Consider the following 20,261-nt stretch of genomic DNA (forward strand, 5'->3'; position numbering starts at 1 on the left):
ATTTTGTTAATTATTTGCTAATTTAACAAATAAGATTTCATTTCAAAAACATGATATTATAGTCATTAGATGAATTTTAAAATTTAGAATAAATATAACACATTTCATTGAATAAAATGGTAATATTAAACTTATTAAAAAATAAAAATTAATTTATAATTTTTAAATATTAACTTTTGTGTAAATATGAATATTTTGTTAATAATTTGCTAATTTAAAACATAAGATTCATATCTTACACATCAAACTATAACCATCAGATGTAATTTAAAATTTAAAAAAAACATTATAACTCATTGAAAAAAATTAAAATATTAGTTAATAAAAAAAAAAAAACAAATTTTTAATTTTTAATTATTAATATGTGTTTGAGGAACTCACAGATTTAAATGATCAATCACTATGTACGCACTCACACAGCTAATAAATAAAATTGTTAATATATTGCCTATATCCAACCCCTTGAAAAAGGTATGCTTTCAACAGCCTTAGTTGTTAATATGTGTAAATATGACTATTTTGTTAATAATTTGCTAATTTAAGACATAAGATTTCATATTAACACATCAAACTATAGCCATCAGATGTAGTTTAAAATTTATGAAAAATATAATAAAACTCCTCGAATAAAATGATAACATTAAATGTATTAAAAAATAAAAACTAATTTATAATTTTTAAGTATTAACTTTTGTGTAAATATGAATATTTTGTTAGTAATTTGCTAATTTAAAACATAAGATTTCATATCTAACACATCAAACTATACCCATCGGATGTAATTTAGAATCTAGAAAAAATATATTATAACTTATTGAATAAAATGATAATATTAAATTTATGAAAAAAAATACTTATTTTTAATTTTTAATGCTTATGTAATTATGACTATTTTGTTAATTATTTGCTAATTTAACAAATAAGATTTCATTTCAAAAACATGATATTATAGTCATTAGATGAATTTTAAAATTTAGAATAAAATAACACATTTCATTGAATAAAATGGTAATATTAAACTTATTAAAAAATAAAAACTAATTTATAATTTTTAAGTATTAACTTTTGTGTAAATATGAATATTTTGTTAATAATTTGCTAATTTAAAACATAAGATTTCATATCTAACACATCAAACTATACCCATCGGATGTAATTTAGAATCTAGAAAAAATATATTATAACTTATTGAATAAAATGATAATATTAAATTTATGAAAAAAAATACTTATTTTTAATTTTTAATGCTTATGTAATTATGACTATTTTGTTAATTATTTGCTAATTTAACAAATAAGATTTCATTTCAAAAACATGATATTATAGTCATTAGATGAATTTTAAAATTTAGAATAAATATAACACATTTCATTGAATAAAATGGTAATATTAAACTTATTAAAAAATAAAAACTAATTTATAATTTTTAAATATTAACTTTTGTGTAAATATGAATATTTTGTTAATAATTTGCTAATTTAAAACATAAGATTTCATATCTTACACATCAAACTATAACCATCAGATGTAATTTAAAATTTAGAAAAAACATATTATAACTCATTGAAAAAAATTAAAATATTAAGTTAATAAAAGAAAAAAACAAATTTTTAATTTTTAATTATTAATATGTGTTTGAGGAACTCACAGATTTAAATGATCAATCACTATGTACGCACTCACACAGCTAATAAATAAAATTGTTAATATATTGCCTATATCCAACCCCTTGAAAAAGGTATGCTTTCAACAGCCTTAGTTGTTAATATGTGTAAATATGACTATTTTGTTAATAATTTGCTAATTTAAGACATAAGATTTCATATTAACACATCAAACTATAGCCATCAGATGTAGTTTAAAATTTATGAAAAATATAATAAAACTCCTCGAATAAAATGATAACATTAAATGTATTAAAAAATAAAAACTAATTTATAATTTTTAAGTATTAACTTTTGTGTAAATATGAATATTTTGTTAATAATTTGCTAATTTAAAACATAAGATTTCATATCTAACACATCAAACTATACCCATCGGATGTAATTTAGAATCTAGAAAAAATATTATAACTTATTGAATAAAATGATAATATTAAATTTATGAAAAAAAATACTTATTTTTAATTTTTAATGCTTATGTAATTATGACTATTTTGTTAATTATTTGCTAATTTAACAAATAAGATTTCATTTCAAAAACATGATATTATAGTCATTAGATGAATTTTAAAATTTAGAATAAATATAACACATTTCATTGAATAAAATGGTAATATTAAACTTATTAAAAAATAAAAACTAATTTATAATTTTTAAATATTAACTTTTGTGTAAATATGAATATTTTGTTAATAATTGCTAATTTAAAACATAAGATTTCATATCTTACACATCAAACTATAACCATCAGATGTAATTTAAAATTAGAAAAAACATATTATAACTCATTGAAAAAAATTAAAATATTAAGTTAATAAAAGAAAAAAACAAATTTTTAATTTTTAATTATTAATATGTGTTTGAGGAACTCACAGATTTAAATGATCAATCACTATGTACGCACTCACACAGCTAATAAATAAAATTGTTAATATATTGCCTATATCCAACCCCTTGAAAAAGGTATGCTTTCAACAGCCTTAGTTGTTAATATGTGTAAATATGACTATTTTGTTAATAATTTGCTAATTTAAGACATAAGATTTCATATTAACACATCAAACTATAGCCATCAGATGTAATTTAAAATTTATGAAAAATATAATAAAACTCCTCGAATAAAATGATAACATTAAATGTATTAAAAAATAAAAACTAATTTATAATTTTTAAGTATTAACTTTTGTGTAAATATGAATATTTTGTTAATAATTTGCTAATTTAAAACATAAGATTTCATATCTAACACATCAAACTATACCCATCGGATGTAATTTAGAATCTAGAAAAAATATATTATAACTTATTGAATAAAATGATAATATTAAATTTATGAAAAAAAATACTTATTTTTAATTTTTAATGCTTATGTAATTATGACTATTTTGTTAATTATTTGCTAATTTAACAAATAAGATTTCATTTCAAAAACATGATATTATAGTCATTAGATGAATTTTAAAATTTAGAATAAATATAACACATTTCATTGAATAAAATGGTAATATTAAACTTATTAAAAAATAAAAACTAATTTATAATTTTTAAATATTAACTTTTGTGTAAATATGAATATTTTGTTAATAATTTGCTAATTTAAAACATAAGATTTCATATCTTACACATCAAACTATAACCATCAGATGTAATTTAAAATTTATGAAAAATATAATAAAACTCCTCGAATAAAATGATAACATTAAATGTATTAAGAAATAAAAACTAATTTATAATTTTAAGTATTAACTTTTGTGTAAATATGAATATTTTGTTAATAATTTGCTAATTTAAAACATAAGATTTCATATCTAACACATCAAACTATACCCATCGGATGTAATTTAGAATCTAGAAAAAATATATTATAACTTATTGAATAAAATGATAATATTAAATTTATGAAAAAAAATACTTATTTTTAATTTTTAATGCTTATGTAATTATGACTATTTTGTTAATTATTTGCTAATTTAACAAATAAGATTTCATTTCTAACATATTAAATTATTTACACAATGTTCATTTTAAAATTTAGAAAAAATATAATATAACTCATTGAATAAAATGATAACATTAAATGTATTTAAAAATAAAAACTTATTTATAATTTTTAATTATCAACTTTTGTGTCTTTATGACTAATTTGTTAATTATTTGCTAATTTAACAAATAAGATTTCATTTCTAAAACATGATATTATAGTCATTAGATGAATTTTAAAATTTGGGAAAAATATACTATAGCTTATTGTATAATATGATAACATTAAATTTATAAAAAAAAAAATACTAGTTTTTAATTTTAAATACGTGTGCAAATATGACTATTTTGTTAATAATTTGCTAATTTAAGACATGAGATTTCATATCTAATACATCAAACTATAACCATCAGATGTAATTTAAAATTTAGAAAAAATATAATATAACTCATTGAATAAAATGATAACATTAAATGTATTAAAAAATAAAAACTAATTTATAATTTTTAAGTATTAACTTTTGTGTAAATATGAATATTTTGTTAATAATTTGCTAATTTAAAACATAAGTTTTCATATCATACACATCAAATTATACACATCAGATGAAATTTAAAATTTAGATAAAATATAATACAGCTTATTGTATAAAATGATAATATTAAATGTATTAAAAAATATACACTTATTTTTCATTTTTACTTTTGTGTAAATATGACTATTTTGTTTTTAATTTGCTAATTTAAGACATAAGATTTCATTTATAACACATCAAACTATACACATCAGATGTAATTTAAAATTTAGAAAAAACATATTATAACTCATTGAAAAAAATGAAAATATTAAGTTAATAAAAGAAAAAAACAAATTTTTAATTTTTAATTATTAATATGTGTTCAGGTAACTCACAGACTTAAAAGATCAATCACTATGCGCGTACTCACACAGCTAATAAATAAAATTGTTAATATATTGCATATATCCAACCCCTTGAAAACGGTATGCATTCAACAGCCTTAGTTGTTAATATGTGTAAATATGACTATTTTGTTTATTATTTGCTAATTTAACAAATATGATTTCATTTCAAAAACATGATATTATAGTCATTAGATGAATTTTAAAATTTAGAATAAATATAACACATTTCATTGAATAAAATGGTAATATTAAACTTATTAAAAAATAAAAACTAATTTTTAATTTTTAATCATTAACATGTGTGTAAATATGACTATTTTGTTAATAATTTGCTAATTTAACAAATAAGATTTCAGTTCTAACATATTAAATTTAGAAAAAATTTATTATAGCTTATTGAATAAAATGGTAATGTTAAATTTATAAAAAAATAAAAACTAATTTTTAATTTTTAATCATTAACATGTGTGTAAATATGACTATTTTGTTAATAATTTGCTAATTTAAAACATAAGATTTCATATCTAACACATCAAACTATACTCAACAGATGTAATTTAGAATTTAGAAAAAATATATTATAACTTATTGAATAAAATGATAATATTAAATTTTTAAAAAAGAAATACTAATTTTTAATTTTTAATGCTTATGTAATTATGACTATTTTGTTAATTATTTGCTAATTTAACAAATAAGATTTCATTTCTAAAACATGATATTATAGTCATTAGATGAATTTTAAAATTTAGAATAAATATAACACATTTCATTGAATAAAATGGTAATATTAAACTTATTAAAAAATAAAAACTAGTTTTTAATTTTTAATACATGTGTAAATATGACTAATTTGTTAATTATTTGCTAATTTAAGAAATAAGATTTCATTTCTAAAACATGATATTATAGTCATTAGATGAATTTTAAAATTTAGAATAAATATAACACATTTCATTGAATAAAATGATAATATTAAATTTATAAAAAAAAAAAACTAGTTTTTAATTTTTAATACTTGTGTAAGTATGACTATTTTGTTAGTAATTTGGTAATTTAAGACATTCGATTTCATTTCTAACACATGAAATTATACCCATCAGATGATATTTAAAATTTATGAAAAATATAATAAAACTCCTCGAATAAAATGATAATATTAAATTTCTAAAAAAATAACAATTAATTTTTTATTTTTCATACGTTTGTAAATATGACTATTTCGTTAATAATTTGTTAACTTATGACATAATATTTCATTTCTAACACATGAAACTATACCCATTAGACTCATTTCAATATTAAGAAAAAATATAATATACCTTGTTGCGTATCGAGTAGTGTATGATTTACTATATAATATATTATTATTGTCTTATCGCGAATGATATTTTGCTATCGTAAATCGGGACACTGTCGAGCGACTTTTTTAAATTGTGGTATTGACTATGCGGGTTTCGTTTCTGATTAATACAGCTTTTTGTCGCAATGCACCCTTAACAAAAGCTTATGTATGTATTTTTGTTTGTTTCTCAACAAAAGCCGTACACATCGAATTAGTAGGCGATCTGAGTACAGCAGCGTTCATTAACGCATTAAATCGTTTTTTTGATCGACGATTAAGAAGTGCGACTATTTTTACTGACAACGCAACTAGTTTTGTCGGAGCAAATCGAAAAATGAAGCTATGGAGCGATCTATTTAATTCGAAACAACATAAAAAAAGGTCCAAGAAGCTTTAACAGACGTCGGCGTCCAATGGCGTTTCATTCCCCCACGGTCACCGCACTTTGGTGGACTATAGGAAGCAGCCGTTAAGTCTATGAAGCATTTATTGTAAAACTGTCGGAGATGCTCGTTTGCATTTCGAAGAACTAAGTACTGTGCTTACGCGCGCTGAAGCCTGCTTAAATTCCCGACCTATACCTAACTCCTATGTCATCCGATCCAATTGACATGTCCTTTTTGACCCCAGGTCATTTCCTTATAGGCGACTCATTTTTATTATACCAGAACCCGACTTATCAAATATACCGACAAGTCACTTGAGACGATGGCTTAGAGTACCGTAGTTTTAATGCGAGAAGATAACATACCTCCGTTAAAATGGCGCTTAGGGCGCGTTACAAAAATTACTGCTGGTAATGATGGGGTGGTACGAGTCGCCGAAGTTCACACAGCGACGGGGCATTTCACAAGAGCAGTTCGAACATTGTGCTCATTGCCATTCAAAGGAAATAATGTGAATTAAATTTGTATTTAAAATTGTCTTATTTATTTTAATTATTAAAATCTTATTCTATTCAAAAATTATGTACCACATGCACAATTATATATATATATATATATAGGTATATTTTTTTTTATTATTCATTTGCAATTAATGTTTCAAGGCATGTTGCGTATCGAGTAGTGTACGATTTACTATATTATATTATTAATTATTATTATTATTATTATTTTATCGCGAATGATATTTTGCTATCGTAAATCGGCACACTGTCGATTTACGTCAGTTTTTAGCTTTCGATCGCTCGTTGTATATAGACCACGGAAAGCATCGTACAATAAGTCCATAACTCGTCGTCCGTACTATTGCAAATTTTTATACTTAATTATAATTAAAGTTTGTTATATTTAATATATATTTTTTTGGATACAGTCCATTAATACCAAATACGCGTTTAGTTATTATTGAACTCACACTCCCAACATACCTCATTGAAAAAAATAATGATCCTAAATCAAAAAAAAAATTAATTTTTATTTTCAATTTTTAATTTTTATTATCTGTGCAAATATTTCAATTTCATTTTAAATCTGCTAATTTAAAATATAAGATTTTATTTCTCATATATGATACCATCACCATTATATTTATTTTTAAATTTTGTGGAAATATAATATAACTCATTGAATAAAATAATAATACTAAATTAAAAAATAAAACAAAATTGATTTTAAATTTATAATATGTGTGTAAATATACTTACTTTATTATATATTTGTAATTTAAAACATTAGATTTATTTTTCAAACATGAAACCATAGCTGTTATATTCATTTTTAAATTTTGAAGAAATATAATACAACTCGTTGAATAAAACAATAATAGTTTATTAAATAAAAAATTAAAATTGATTTTCAATTGTTAGCTTACAATATCTCTGTAAATATGCCAACTTCATTATGAGTGTCCTTTTTTAGAACATTTGATTTTATTTCTCACATATGATACTATCACCATTATTTTCATTTTTAAATTTTGAGGAAATATACTATTACTCATTTAATAAATTTATTATAATAAATCAAAAAAAAAAAATGATATTTTATTTTTAATATCTTTGTAAATATGTCAATTTAATTTTAAATCTACTAATTTAAAATATAAGATTTCATTTCTCACATGTGATACTTTAACCATTCGATTCATTTTTAAATTTTGAGGAAATATACTATTACTCATTTAATAAATTTATTATAATAAATCAAAAAAAAAAAATGATATTTTATTTTTAATATCTTTGTAAATATGTCAATTTAATTTTAAATCTACTAATTTAAAATATAAGATTTCATTTCTCACATGTGATACTTTAACCATTCGATTCATTTTTAAATTTTGAGGAAATATAATATAACCCATTTAATATATTTATTAAAAAAAAATCATTTTAGTATAAAATAATATACTAATCGACAATGTTTCAAGTAAATCAACTTTTTTTTTCCCCATAAAATTCTTTTTTATCAAAGAATATTTTATTTTACATTCAATTCAAAAAAAGTTTTTTTCCTGGATAGATGGCGTCGTTAATACATTACTTTTTTATTGCTTAATATTTTGTTGACGGAAGTTGAGTATTTGAGTCCATACAACTATGTTAATAACCCATTCCGTAGTGTGCTCTTTTATTCAAAAATACTACATGATAAGTGGTTTTTAATATTATTTATATCAAAGATTCACAGGTCTTATTTTCATATAGGTGTATTGTATTTAGATACACCTATGAAAATAGATAATAATAGATATGAAGTAGAAAATAATAAAGAATAGATAATAATAAATATTTAGATAATAGATGTGAAATGAAAATTTTTGTACAGGATAAACTCCGGAATTACTTATCAGATCTTCTTGATTTTTTTTTTAAACGAAAGAGTATATCACTGAGAAGGTTTCTATCGCAATAGCTACCTCCTACCTCCACCTCCGGTAAGTGCTTAAACACGAATTTTGAGATTTACGATAGAAATTTTTGTTTATAAATAGTTGCTATTGGTTTTTAATAATAATTAGGTTGTGAATATTTTAACACATGAGTCAGGTTAGGTATATACAAAACCACGAGATGGTAGGTACATTATTGTATCTAATCCACCGTAGTACAAAAAAAAATTGTTATAACTTTGAAACTTAAGGGTTAGAAATTATAATCTTACGTAGGTACTCATCTCGCGTTGTCCGATAATATATTAATCTCGCAAACCTACTCGATAGAGAGTTTTGCGGTCAACGCCAAACAGAATGGCCATAATAGATCTTGACTAACTCACTGACTGATAAACGTAGAGTATGAACAATGATAGATCGAGGTTTGCAATTACCTCGATACATTCGTACCAAAAATTTAGTGTGGAATAAGAAAGAATTTTACAAAATTTGCATTTTAAAGTGTTGCTCGCACAAGTTTTTGAGATTTAAAATCGTCAATGAAAATTTTTAAGTTTTAAATACCGTTTGACTGAATATTAAATAAAAAATTAAACAAAGTTTTAATCATATTATAGAATTGACATTTTTAACGGGCAATGTAGTGCACGGGTTCAGTTAGTATATAGGTAATATATATTTATATAGATAAATAAGTGTTCAATTTCCGACAGTAAAAATATTGACGAACAAAATATTGAGAAGTAATATGAATGAATGATACAAAGCAGTTCTTGGGGGTGACCGAGACCCTAGCTCCGGGCCTAGAATAGCTGTATGAGAGGGTTTTTATAAGACTATTGTCTCACAGCTAAAATAGGATTACAACTATTGTGAGTGTATCTATAGTGGCCATAATAATATAGTGACCAGTGAGTACTGAACAAATATTGAGTACTAAATATTTATATAATAACACACCAATCATTATTATTATAATATTTCAGACTAAGAATGTTTAGATTGGAATCAATTATTTAGAATTTAGATAAAAAAAAATATTGATATTAATGATTAGTAGAATATACAATAATATTACAGACTACAGTGGGGTTAGTGATTAGTTTTTCGATATTTTATCATAATTTTGAACATGTACCAGATTTTTATTTAATATTTATAATTTATTTCATATTTTTATAATATTAAATTATTATATTGTTTTATTTTATTTTCAATTTTTATGAATACTTATCAGTTATCTGTGTTTTACGAGTATTTAAGTAAATTGTTAGTATTGTGAATTACGAATAACGCATTAACGCAGTTTGTGTTATAGTTTAAAAACGAAGTAATTTAAATAAAATGAATCAGTAGCAGCATATAAATGCACCAGAAAAGATGAAAATATCAAATAATACTACAAGTAGATATATACCTAAAGAATTATACTATAATATTCTCCTCAGTTGAAAAAAGCTTTTTAAAAATATAATAATTTAACTACTTACTCAGTATTAGTAGGTTAGGTTTTAATTTTTTTTAGCCGATTTTAAGGACTAGATGAAACATACTATTTACATACGTCTGAAAATTTTATATTTTTATGCCTATTCGATATTTTATAAATGGTCATTTTTTAATGACTATTATTTCCACGAATAATTTTATCATCGATGTACGTATCTAAGATTTACAGGCTACCGTAAGTATGTTTGCACTTAGCATAATATTCCTGTAGTACGTGTTATTAGGTAGGTATTTGGGTATAATGTATATTAGACAAACTATAATTTAAAATCTATCTCTGTTAAAAAGAACACTAATCAATGTTTATACTAAGATATCCACTATTTAGTCACATCTTTAATAATAATATAAGTATAGATATAAATGGTTCACAAATATTGGATTACATATAAAAGGTAGGTCTTCGCATGGTTTAGAGATATGACATGTACATTAGTGAAATACAATCATGGAGACAATTGTTAAACATCATGGCGCTATTGAGTGAATTTTTACTCTAACAATTATTGATTTTATCATAACCCAAATATATTCACTAAAGTCCATTGAATTAACCATAGCTGATTCTCGACCAATAATTAACGTGGAACTTCTTATAGATTGTTGCATTCACTTATTGTTTTCTTTTTGTTAATTTCGTTTTTTCCTTAGAATTTATAATTAGATCTCTAAATAAATCTTAAAATATAATTTAATTAAAAATATATAAATATGTCAGAACTTATAATTAATAATTATTAATAAGAAGATAAAATACGAGCAGGTAAATAAAAACGAACATTAACTAGGTAGGTATAGTTAAAAAAAATTTTTTAACTTAATCGCTTTCTATAGTAGATAAGTTGATTTTATAATCAACTTAAACTTAATAGTTAATCTAACTAGTTAAAATCATGTTTATATAAAATATAGGTACTTTATAAACCATACTACCATACTACCATACTATCATATAGCACTATATATAACTGAAACTTAAAACAAATTGATTAATTATTTTTTATTTTAATCTCGTTGTATACAAAGATTTTGAATAAAAATAAATATGCGTAGATTTAATAATTTTATAGATGGCAACCTGTAATTTCCTAAACTACTACTGTTAATGTGTTATAAAGATAGAATAGCAAGTGCATTTTTTAACATAGGCAATGTTAAGTTAATATTCTAAAAATATTGAAAGTTACACAATCATTGAACCATAGTTCATGACTTAATTACTGAGCAATCTATTTTTGAATTGTAAAATGACGTCATTTTAATGATGAAATAGTACCTACCTACGATAAGAGAGGGACATCATAAACATTCCAAAAATAAAGCTCTGTATAGGTATGGACGTGTCACTAGTGAAAAAAATGCATTAATTAAAAATAATGTGTTTTATTAAAATATAGGCTAACTATCAGTTGAGTTCTTTAATTTAAATAAAATATTAATTAATTTTGCACACAAAATAAATAATTGGAGTTTCAGTGATACAATTTTCCGTGATAGATATGTTCATCCACGTTAATACCTTCTGAGTGACTCTGATACATACCTAAGAATATTTTTAGGAAGTTACAATATTAAAAATTTCAATCCAGGTATAATGCTATCATTAAGAATTTAAATAAAAAGTTTAATGCATAATTAAAGAAAATACATACCTATTACCTATTAGAACCTAAAAAAAAAACAACATTAAAACTAGAAATACTTATTTTATTGTACTCGTATTTTTGTAATTTTTAAGTTGAATTGTAATTACTTGAGACTTTACACTTATATTAATATATAAAATATTAATTATTATAAATATTACATTTTTTTATTAAAGTGAAATATGAAAACACTACTGCTTTATTGCCAAATTTCTATTGCCATTCAAAATTTCACTGTAATAGTGTAATAATGGATATATTATGTTGTAATTTGAATTCAATAATATTAATCATTGTATACAATAAAAAACGATTCTGAGTTTCTAACAACGGTTCCCTATAAAATGATCAAAAACTTAACCAATCATCGTGGTAATATCTCATTCCTTAAACAACCTGACAAATTGTTAGCTATTATTAATTTAGAGATGGTAATTCTTTTTGGTAATCACCTGCCCTCAATCTTTTCTTCTCATTCAGATTTCCTACGATTACTCTAATTTAGTTAATCTTATCTTCATCTTTGATCATGTTTTTTTCCTATTAAGTCAATTTCTCCTGCCAAAATTATGTCAGTAATTTACAAGCTTCGACCTAAAAATCACCCAGACATGATAAAATCATAAATTAAATAAAGCAAGACATCTATCTTAAAAATCTATCTTGTTCTTTATTCATATCTATAATATAATACTCCATTTGAATTATTTTTACTTGGAAGCATTTAGTTATCAAATTATCATCATGGGTTCTAAACTTAACTGAATACTTTACAAGTTCATATCACCTAATTAATTGAATACCTACATCTGTAAAGCTTTTAGAAACTAATTCTACACATATATACACACCACTAACTTACAAACATATAATATTTTATCAAAATCCCAGTTCAGATTCCATGAAAAATACAATACGAAATCCATAGAATTATGTATAAAACAGATTTTAAATATATAGTTTAATAAAAAATTTTTTTTTTTAAAGTTCAAAGTTCAAGTTTTTACAAAATTTATCAAACTACGATAATGCAAAAATTATTTTATAGTTAAACTTTAATAAAATATCAAATTTAAAAAATATCTCACAATTTAATTTAAAGTTGTTTTCTTAAAAAAACTACATATATGTATATGTATATAAAAAAAAACAGAATTTTTTTATAGACATTTAGAGTTCAAATTTTTACAAAAGATTAAGGTTTTAATAATTTTGTTGAAATTTATTTTATTTGTAAGAGTTTGTAACTTTCTTCTGCCATTATCTACTTTTATTATTATTTACTATGCACAATGACATTTTCAAAATATTTAGATTAACTCTTTAAACAACGAACATCATATTCATGATGTTCTATATAAGTATACTGATAAGTTACCTATTAGTAAATAGTAGCTAATAATTATATACATTATGTGATTTTTTTAATAATAAATTATTAATAGGTATCTAACAAAATATACTTAGAAATATATGTTGACAGACTATTTTTTCTCTTTTATTGTTGTAAGGAATGATTCATCGTTGATTTATTTATATAAAATATACCATGTACAATTGTAAAATACATTTACTTTTTTATACTCGACTACAATATTTCTATTAAATATTTAATATTAACAGTGTCATCTTCTCCAATATTTATATATTTTACTGTAATTAGTGTAATGTAACAAAAGCCCATTCTTTCAGTGAAAAGAAAAGTACCTAAGTTAAATTATTTCATTATCAATAAAATTATGTAGGGTATCTGGGCATGCAATTCGGACATCCCAATTTATGTTTTTTTTTTTGGCATGCAATTTGATGCGCCATACTTAGCACATCCATTATAAAAATATGTACACAAACATGCTTTACTTTTTACCTCATCAACATTATAAGCTCGAATTGATTTAGATTTTATACAAAATTTATAATAATTTTCGTCTAATAAATTCATTAACAAAACAGTGAATATTCATTATTATTGGTTATCGAAAAGTATAATATTAGGTACTACTAGTCACAGTGGCGTATCCAGGGGGGTTTACCTCCCCCCCGAAATTTCTTCGAAAAAAAAATACTAATAGTTTGAAAAAAGAATAAAGTACTATTACACAGTCCAGTGTAATGTGTATATAATAAAAGCTCTATCTATGGCATGACAGTGACATTGTACTAACCACTGAAAATACCAACATTTTATTTTCCGTATCATCTATGTTTCACTATGACTGACGAGCATATTTTATAAAAAATATTAAAATATTGGCCATTAGTTTCCCCCTTATTAAATTTATTCAAAAATGATGTCTAGACTAAAAAACTGCATTAGAAACTATTTCCACTGTTCAAAAAAACATTCAAAGTATATGAGAAAATTATAATTTATAATTTGAAAAATTATTTTTTAATGTAGAATCTATTTGTGAAAAATTTGATTCTCCTATAAGCTTGACACGACAAAATCAATGTAAATTCTATAGTTGTAATGAAAGTCCATAAGAGTTTAATAAAATATCTATTTTTATTCCATTTTTGGATAATTTTTCAAATAAATTGAATAATAGGTTTTTATTATACAAGTCTGTTTAAGTAATTTTCTTGGTACTGTACCCAAGGCAGAAATGCAAATATCCCAAGGCATAAGGAATCAATTCAAACAACTAGTTGAAATATACCAAGCAATTATTGAGGATTGCACTAATTTAAATGTAAATAATTCTATTTTAAATGGGGAATTAGATTTGTGGTATACTCGGTACACTACTTTATCACCAATGGAAAAATCTAATGTTATTAATCTCTAATTTAATATAAACCCTGATGTTTTTCCAATAATTTCTAAGCTTGTACAAATATTTATAACACTGCTTGTATTAACTTAAACAACTAAACACTAATACATTTTTAGGCGCACTTTTATAATATACTTATTACCTTATCATACGCGCAAACAACAGAATTTATAACGATGACAACCTATCAAAAATACAATTAATATTACTTTAAATAAATAGTTTAAAAATCGATTTTATTCTTGTGTTAAATATTTTCTGCAAGTGATTTAAATTGGCTTTAGAAATTGTGGTAAAATAGACAACAGACTTAGATTTGTGGTATAATTTTGACAATAATTAATAATCAATAGATCACGAACAAAATGATTTCAGAAAATGATTCTGTTGAATCTTCATGGACACATGTTGACTCTATCAAATCGGTTATTGAATATTTTAAATTGAAACAAAAAAATAAACTAACAAATATGTCGTTACAAGTAAAAAAGCGCGTACGAGCTTTAAAAAATCTAATGGTATCACAAAATGAAATTGAATCCAAATTCAAGGACGAAGTTTATCTACTTAGATTGAAATACCAAAAAGAATACGAGCCATATTTTAATAAACTGACGAATATAGTCCAAGGAAAGTACGAACCTACCAAAGGAGAATACTCTTCTTCCTCGGAGGAAGAAGACGTAGAAGGTTCCAAATTAAACGAAATATTGAAACTTGAATCGTGTGAACAAGTACCTAAGGGAATACCGGGCTTTTGGTATGTGTTCATGAAAATGTCACCCAAGTTTCGATGTATTGTACAACCATGTGATGATCAAATCCTCAAACATTTGTCAGGTATTAGATGTACTCGGTCTGACGAGTATATCGTACTTACTATAGAATTCTATTTCACACCTAACCAATGGTTTACAAATGATTTATTGACATTGAAATTTGAAAAACAATATTTAAACATTAAGAGAAAGACAATTATGCTTCCAATACCTCCCAATACTGATTTCAAAATTACGTCGGGCTGTGATATTAATTGGAATACGGGGAAAAATGTGACACAGAATAATTTCACAAACCAAGGCATTGGCGATTCGTGTAACGAAATCGTTGCAGAAACTGAATCATTTTTCAATTTATTTAACGATAACTCTATAAAATTTGAAAGATTGTTTTTTGAAATTAATTTTCTCCCTGAATATTTTGATTCGATATTTCTTTCGGCTTATATGTACAACCATATCTACTATACACTCAGAGTGGCTGAGCAGTATAGTCATAATATATTATGTAAGCAGTTATCAGATTCTGAAGATAACGAATCTGATTGAGAAAATATTATAATTTATGTCCGCTCATATAAATGAAAGAATTATAATATATCACACGAACATTAAAATAAAGTTACAATTTTGTTTTGATAAAAATATTATTATTGTTATTATATTGTGTATGTTACGAACAAGGGTTATTGTAACTTGTCATTTACCGCCTCAAAGTTATAGTAACATAATTCATTTTTAAAATATTATTCATTCTGATCTCTAATTGAATTGGAATTTTAAAAAACTTCTTAGACTTTTTTTAATAAATCACAAATTAAATTCTGAAATTATTTTTCTAGAAATTTGTTTTTGTACACTTATGAAAAATCTCTTCGAGATCAGGGCGAAATCTTATAATAAAATTCTTATTCCAATACTATTAACGTGTTAAATAGATATCAAGTATTTTATGTATATTGTTATAAATTTTGTAAGACTGTAAGTGACTCTATCACTAAATATTAAATATGTATTATGTGTTGAAAAACAAAAATGCCTATTAAATTATGACGATTCATGCCTTGAGATGCCAATGTAGGTATACATTATCTTCAATAAAAGTTAAATTAATATCGTTTATGCTAAACAATGTTTCAAGAGTTTTAGAACACCTGAGCGTTTGATGAATTGCCCGGAGTTGAGAACGTTAGACGTAACTAAGCTGTAAAATAGTAGGTAGATACGATGGTACAAAATAATCATAAAAGTTACAAGATGATAATATTTTTAACTTGTAAAACAATAACACGTGTTTGCATTAAATAAAAATACGGTGAAAACAGCTAATACCTGCACGGAGGTACTTGTTGTATTTGTTTGTGTTTCAATCTCTTATAAAAATAATGAATTCAAATAATGGAATCTAATATTAAATAATTTGATTATAATAATAGTATAACGTTGTTGATAGTTAAAAAATTTATGCCGACAAAAAATATGCTGTGATGTGAAATCAAATAAGACCCACAACAAATCAAAAATCAAAATAAACATGTATTCCTGTATTTCAAATTTGAATGGTTCATTTGATTATTAAGTCTTATTGTTTAACTACATGTAACATACTACATGTTTTATATTAAAATAGGTAGTAAATAGTCGAATATATCACATCTTAAGGGAGCAGCAATGTACTAGTTATATATTATTTGTAGACTGTAGATCGCGTACACGGTGATAATTTTGTGGATTAATGCTTATTTTCTCGAAAAGTATTCGGTAACATAATTTGTAAATACATTTTTTTTTTTGCATAATTTGATATATTCATTAGAAAATGACGTTAAAAAATGATATTTTACTATTTATATTTTTATAATTTTTTAATTTTAAATTTGTTTTACTTTGTATTCCTTAATTTGACAAAATGTTTATTATGTCAAAAGCTTTTGCTAAATAAAAAAACTGCTAAGATCAGATCTTTCAGTTGAGTTAATTTTGTAATATAAATGTTGTTACCATAAAAGGGCTCCACTTGTGATTTTACCAGGTCAAAAACTGAATTGATTTTTAGGTAGCTATTCATTTTTTTCCAAGAAAAAAATAAGTGTACTATTCACTATTTTTGAAAAATTATAGTAATAATATTGCTCAGTAGATGGTTCATTATTTTTATTTTCAAATTTATACAACAATTTAACAATCGCTATTTCTATTGTACTCGTATGTATACTACAGGGTTTAGTTAACAGGCATATTTAAAGTAATATTGTACCATTGTGTTTATCATAATTTTAACTTGACACTGCAAGAGCATAGAAAAATGTTTTGTAATTTGATTTAAGATTACAGTACCTACACCAGCATTAATTTGTTTCATATATTTATTTTGAAATTTTAATACAAACGTGGTCCATATATCAACGATTACTAATAGCTGGTAATCAAGTTAATATTATTTAAAAAACCTTGCTCGGTTATCAATATTAATTATACTTTATTTATTATTATATTTAAATAATAACTGTTTACATTTCCATTAATATAAACATTCATGTCACCTATTTTAATTCGTTTTCTCAAAATCGATAATATTACGTAATCGTATAACAAACAAATCTTTGTTTTAATCATTTATATATGGTTAATGAGTGATCTATACACATATAATAATAAGTACACGCAGGCAATCTTATTATTCATAAAGACGGATAATTTTAAAATATTGATTTTTTTACGAAACTTTATTCATTTACAGTAAATACATATTAAATAAATCGTTTGAACTTAATTTAAAAACGTGATATAAATACATTATTTTGATTTCGTTTAACAGATATTACAAATTATGTAGTTTAACGAGGAATATTGTACACACAATCCACCACATTATAACAAGTTTCAGCTAATATGATTATATTATATAATTTATTATAAGCAATATAAACGTTTTCTAATAATACAATAATTAATTTATTAATTTTTTTTTTTGATATTTTAAATATTATTTATTATACATTATATCTACATTAAAAAAATATATTTTTCTCATTATTTATATTAAAACTATTCAAAAACCTATTATAATAAATTCAAAGTATTTAGTACCTACTACTATAATAATTGTAGTTATATTATGTTTCTATTACTGTACTACCTAGTATGTTCATTATTTATTTTCAATAACTTTTTCATAATATAAAATTTAAATAATAATATACATTTTTGAAGTATACATTTTGTTTTCAATCACGAATTACTTTAGTAACCATTTTTATTTTTAACTAAGTACCTGAGCTGTTCTGCTGTAATTCTGGCTTTGAAAAAACAGGTTCTTTATAACAATGTCATTAGACTATTAAAGTAGATGGTAGTATTGTTCCAAGTTATATATTAATATTTTTTGCAATTAGATTTTTTTTTATTTACTTGTTTCATAAGGTTTTTCTCATCTAGTGAATTAAAAATGATAGATATTTTTTTAGTTTATATGGAAACTTTGACTGGATTCGAATACAATTTTTTGACAGTAAATTGAGACTGTAGATTTCATTTTAATTTTTAGATATTTACAATTATTTTCTTATGACATTCTAATGTATTTTTGTAAGAATGTTAGAACATCGATTATACATACATTTGAATTTATTTTTAAATCTCAAGTTTTTATATATGACTTTTCATTTATCAACTCAATTATCGATGGGATTAATTATATTAGTTGTTTGTCTAAATCATTTCAAATTAAGAGCTTATTAAGTTAATGATCTAAATAACTTCTATTAAAATTTCTTCCAAGATTTGTGTTAGGTATTTTATTTATTTGTGAAGGTGACTTACATAATATTAAATCAGAGTGTTTTTTTTTAATTTTGTAATTTGAACTAAATAAGGTAGATTTTCTTAATTTATTTATTTTTCATAAGTTCGCTTCTCTGCTAAAACTTCAATATAATATGACTACTTGAGTATTATTATGCTAATAATGAATGCTAACATTTAACATTAACCATTATTATGTAGTTGTTATTATAATAGCCAATAGAAAAAAAAATGTGCGCTCTTAAATAACGCGTTAACTTTGAATTATGTAAAGATAACATTTTTAAAAACTTTGAACATTTATAAAAATGGATACCATTTATTCCTTAAAAACTTTTTATTTTTAAATTTTTAATTAACGTATTAATTATTTGGTTAATTAGTTGTACGCCACACACAGTATTAAAAATCCGAATTTATTTTTATATATCTACATATCTATTTATTTATTAATTTGATATTATTTCCATTAACATTTTTTTTTTTAATGACTATTCCCTATTGAAATTAATATATACATTTAGGTTTTTAGTCATACTGGTTTCATAATATTCGCTTTATATACAGGTTCAGTTGGTGTATAATCCACCTCAATTAACACAGTTAATTAGATTTCGATTAAATTAAGTAATTTATGTTTAGTTCCACATAGCAGTATTCATGTTAACTTTTGTTACATTTTAGAAAGGCATCACTTCATTATAATTTGTTTATCACAGCAATTTAAAAGTTGATTCTTTAAGTTGATGTTTTAATTATATCATCCTGCAGACCATCGGATTTGATATTTGCCTTTGCACCTTGCCAAGTCCAGTTTCAAGTCACTATAATTATAATACTATATCGGTACATATATATTTATTTATATTATAATTGATTTTTTGTCTGATATTTATAATTCGATGTAGGTTTTAATTATATATGATTTCTCTCGGTCAAATTTTTGTTTCTTTCTGACTCGCACACATAAAACTGTAGGGTTATAATATTTTAA

General features: G+C 22.9%; 1 protein-coding gene across 1 annotated transcript; it reads left to right on the forward strand.

Moving 5' to 3' along the window:
• Nucleotides 1-14,876: 14,876 nt before the first annotated feature.
• On the forward strand, nucleotides 14,877-16,108 carry LOC114125308 (nucleosome assembly protein 1-like 1-A). The gene has a single exon (XM_027988905.2). The coding sequence runs from the start codon at nucleotides 15,050-15,052 to the stop codon at nucleotides 16,010-16,012; it is 963 nt and encodes a 320-aa protein (XP_027844706.2). The 5' UTR covers nucleotides 14,877-15,049; the 3' UTR covers nucleotides 16,013-16,108.
• The last annotated feature ends 4,153 nt before the right edge of the window (nucleotides 16,109-20,261 follow it).

Source organism: Aphis gossypii, chromosome X (assembly GCF_020184175.1).
Source record: "Aphis gossypii isolate Hap1 chromosome X, ASM2018417v2, whole genome shotgun sequence".
NCBI lineage: Eukaryota > Metazoa > Arthropoda > Insecta > Hemiptera > Aphididae > Aphis > Aphis gossypii.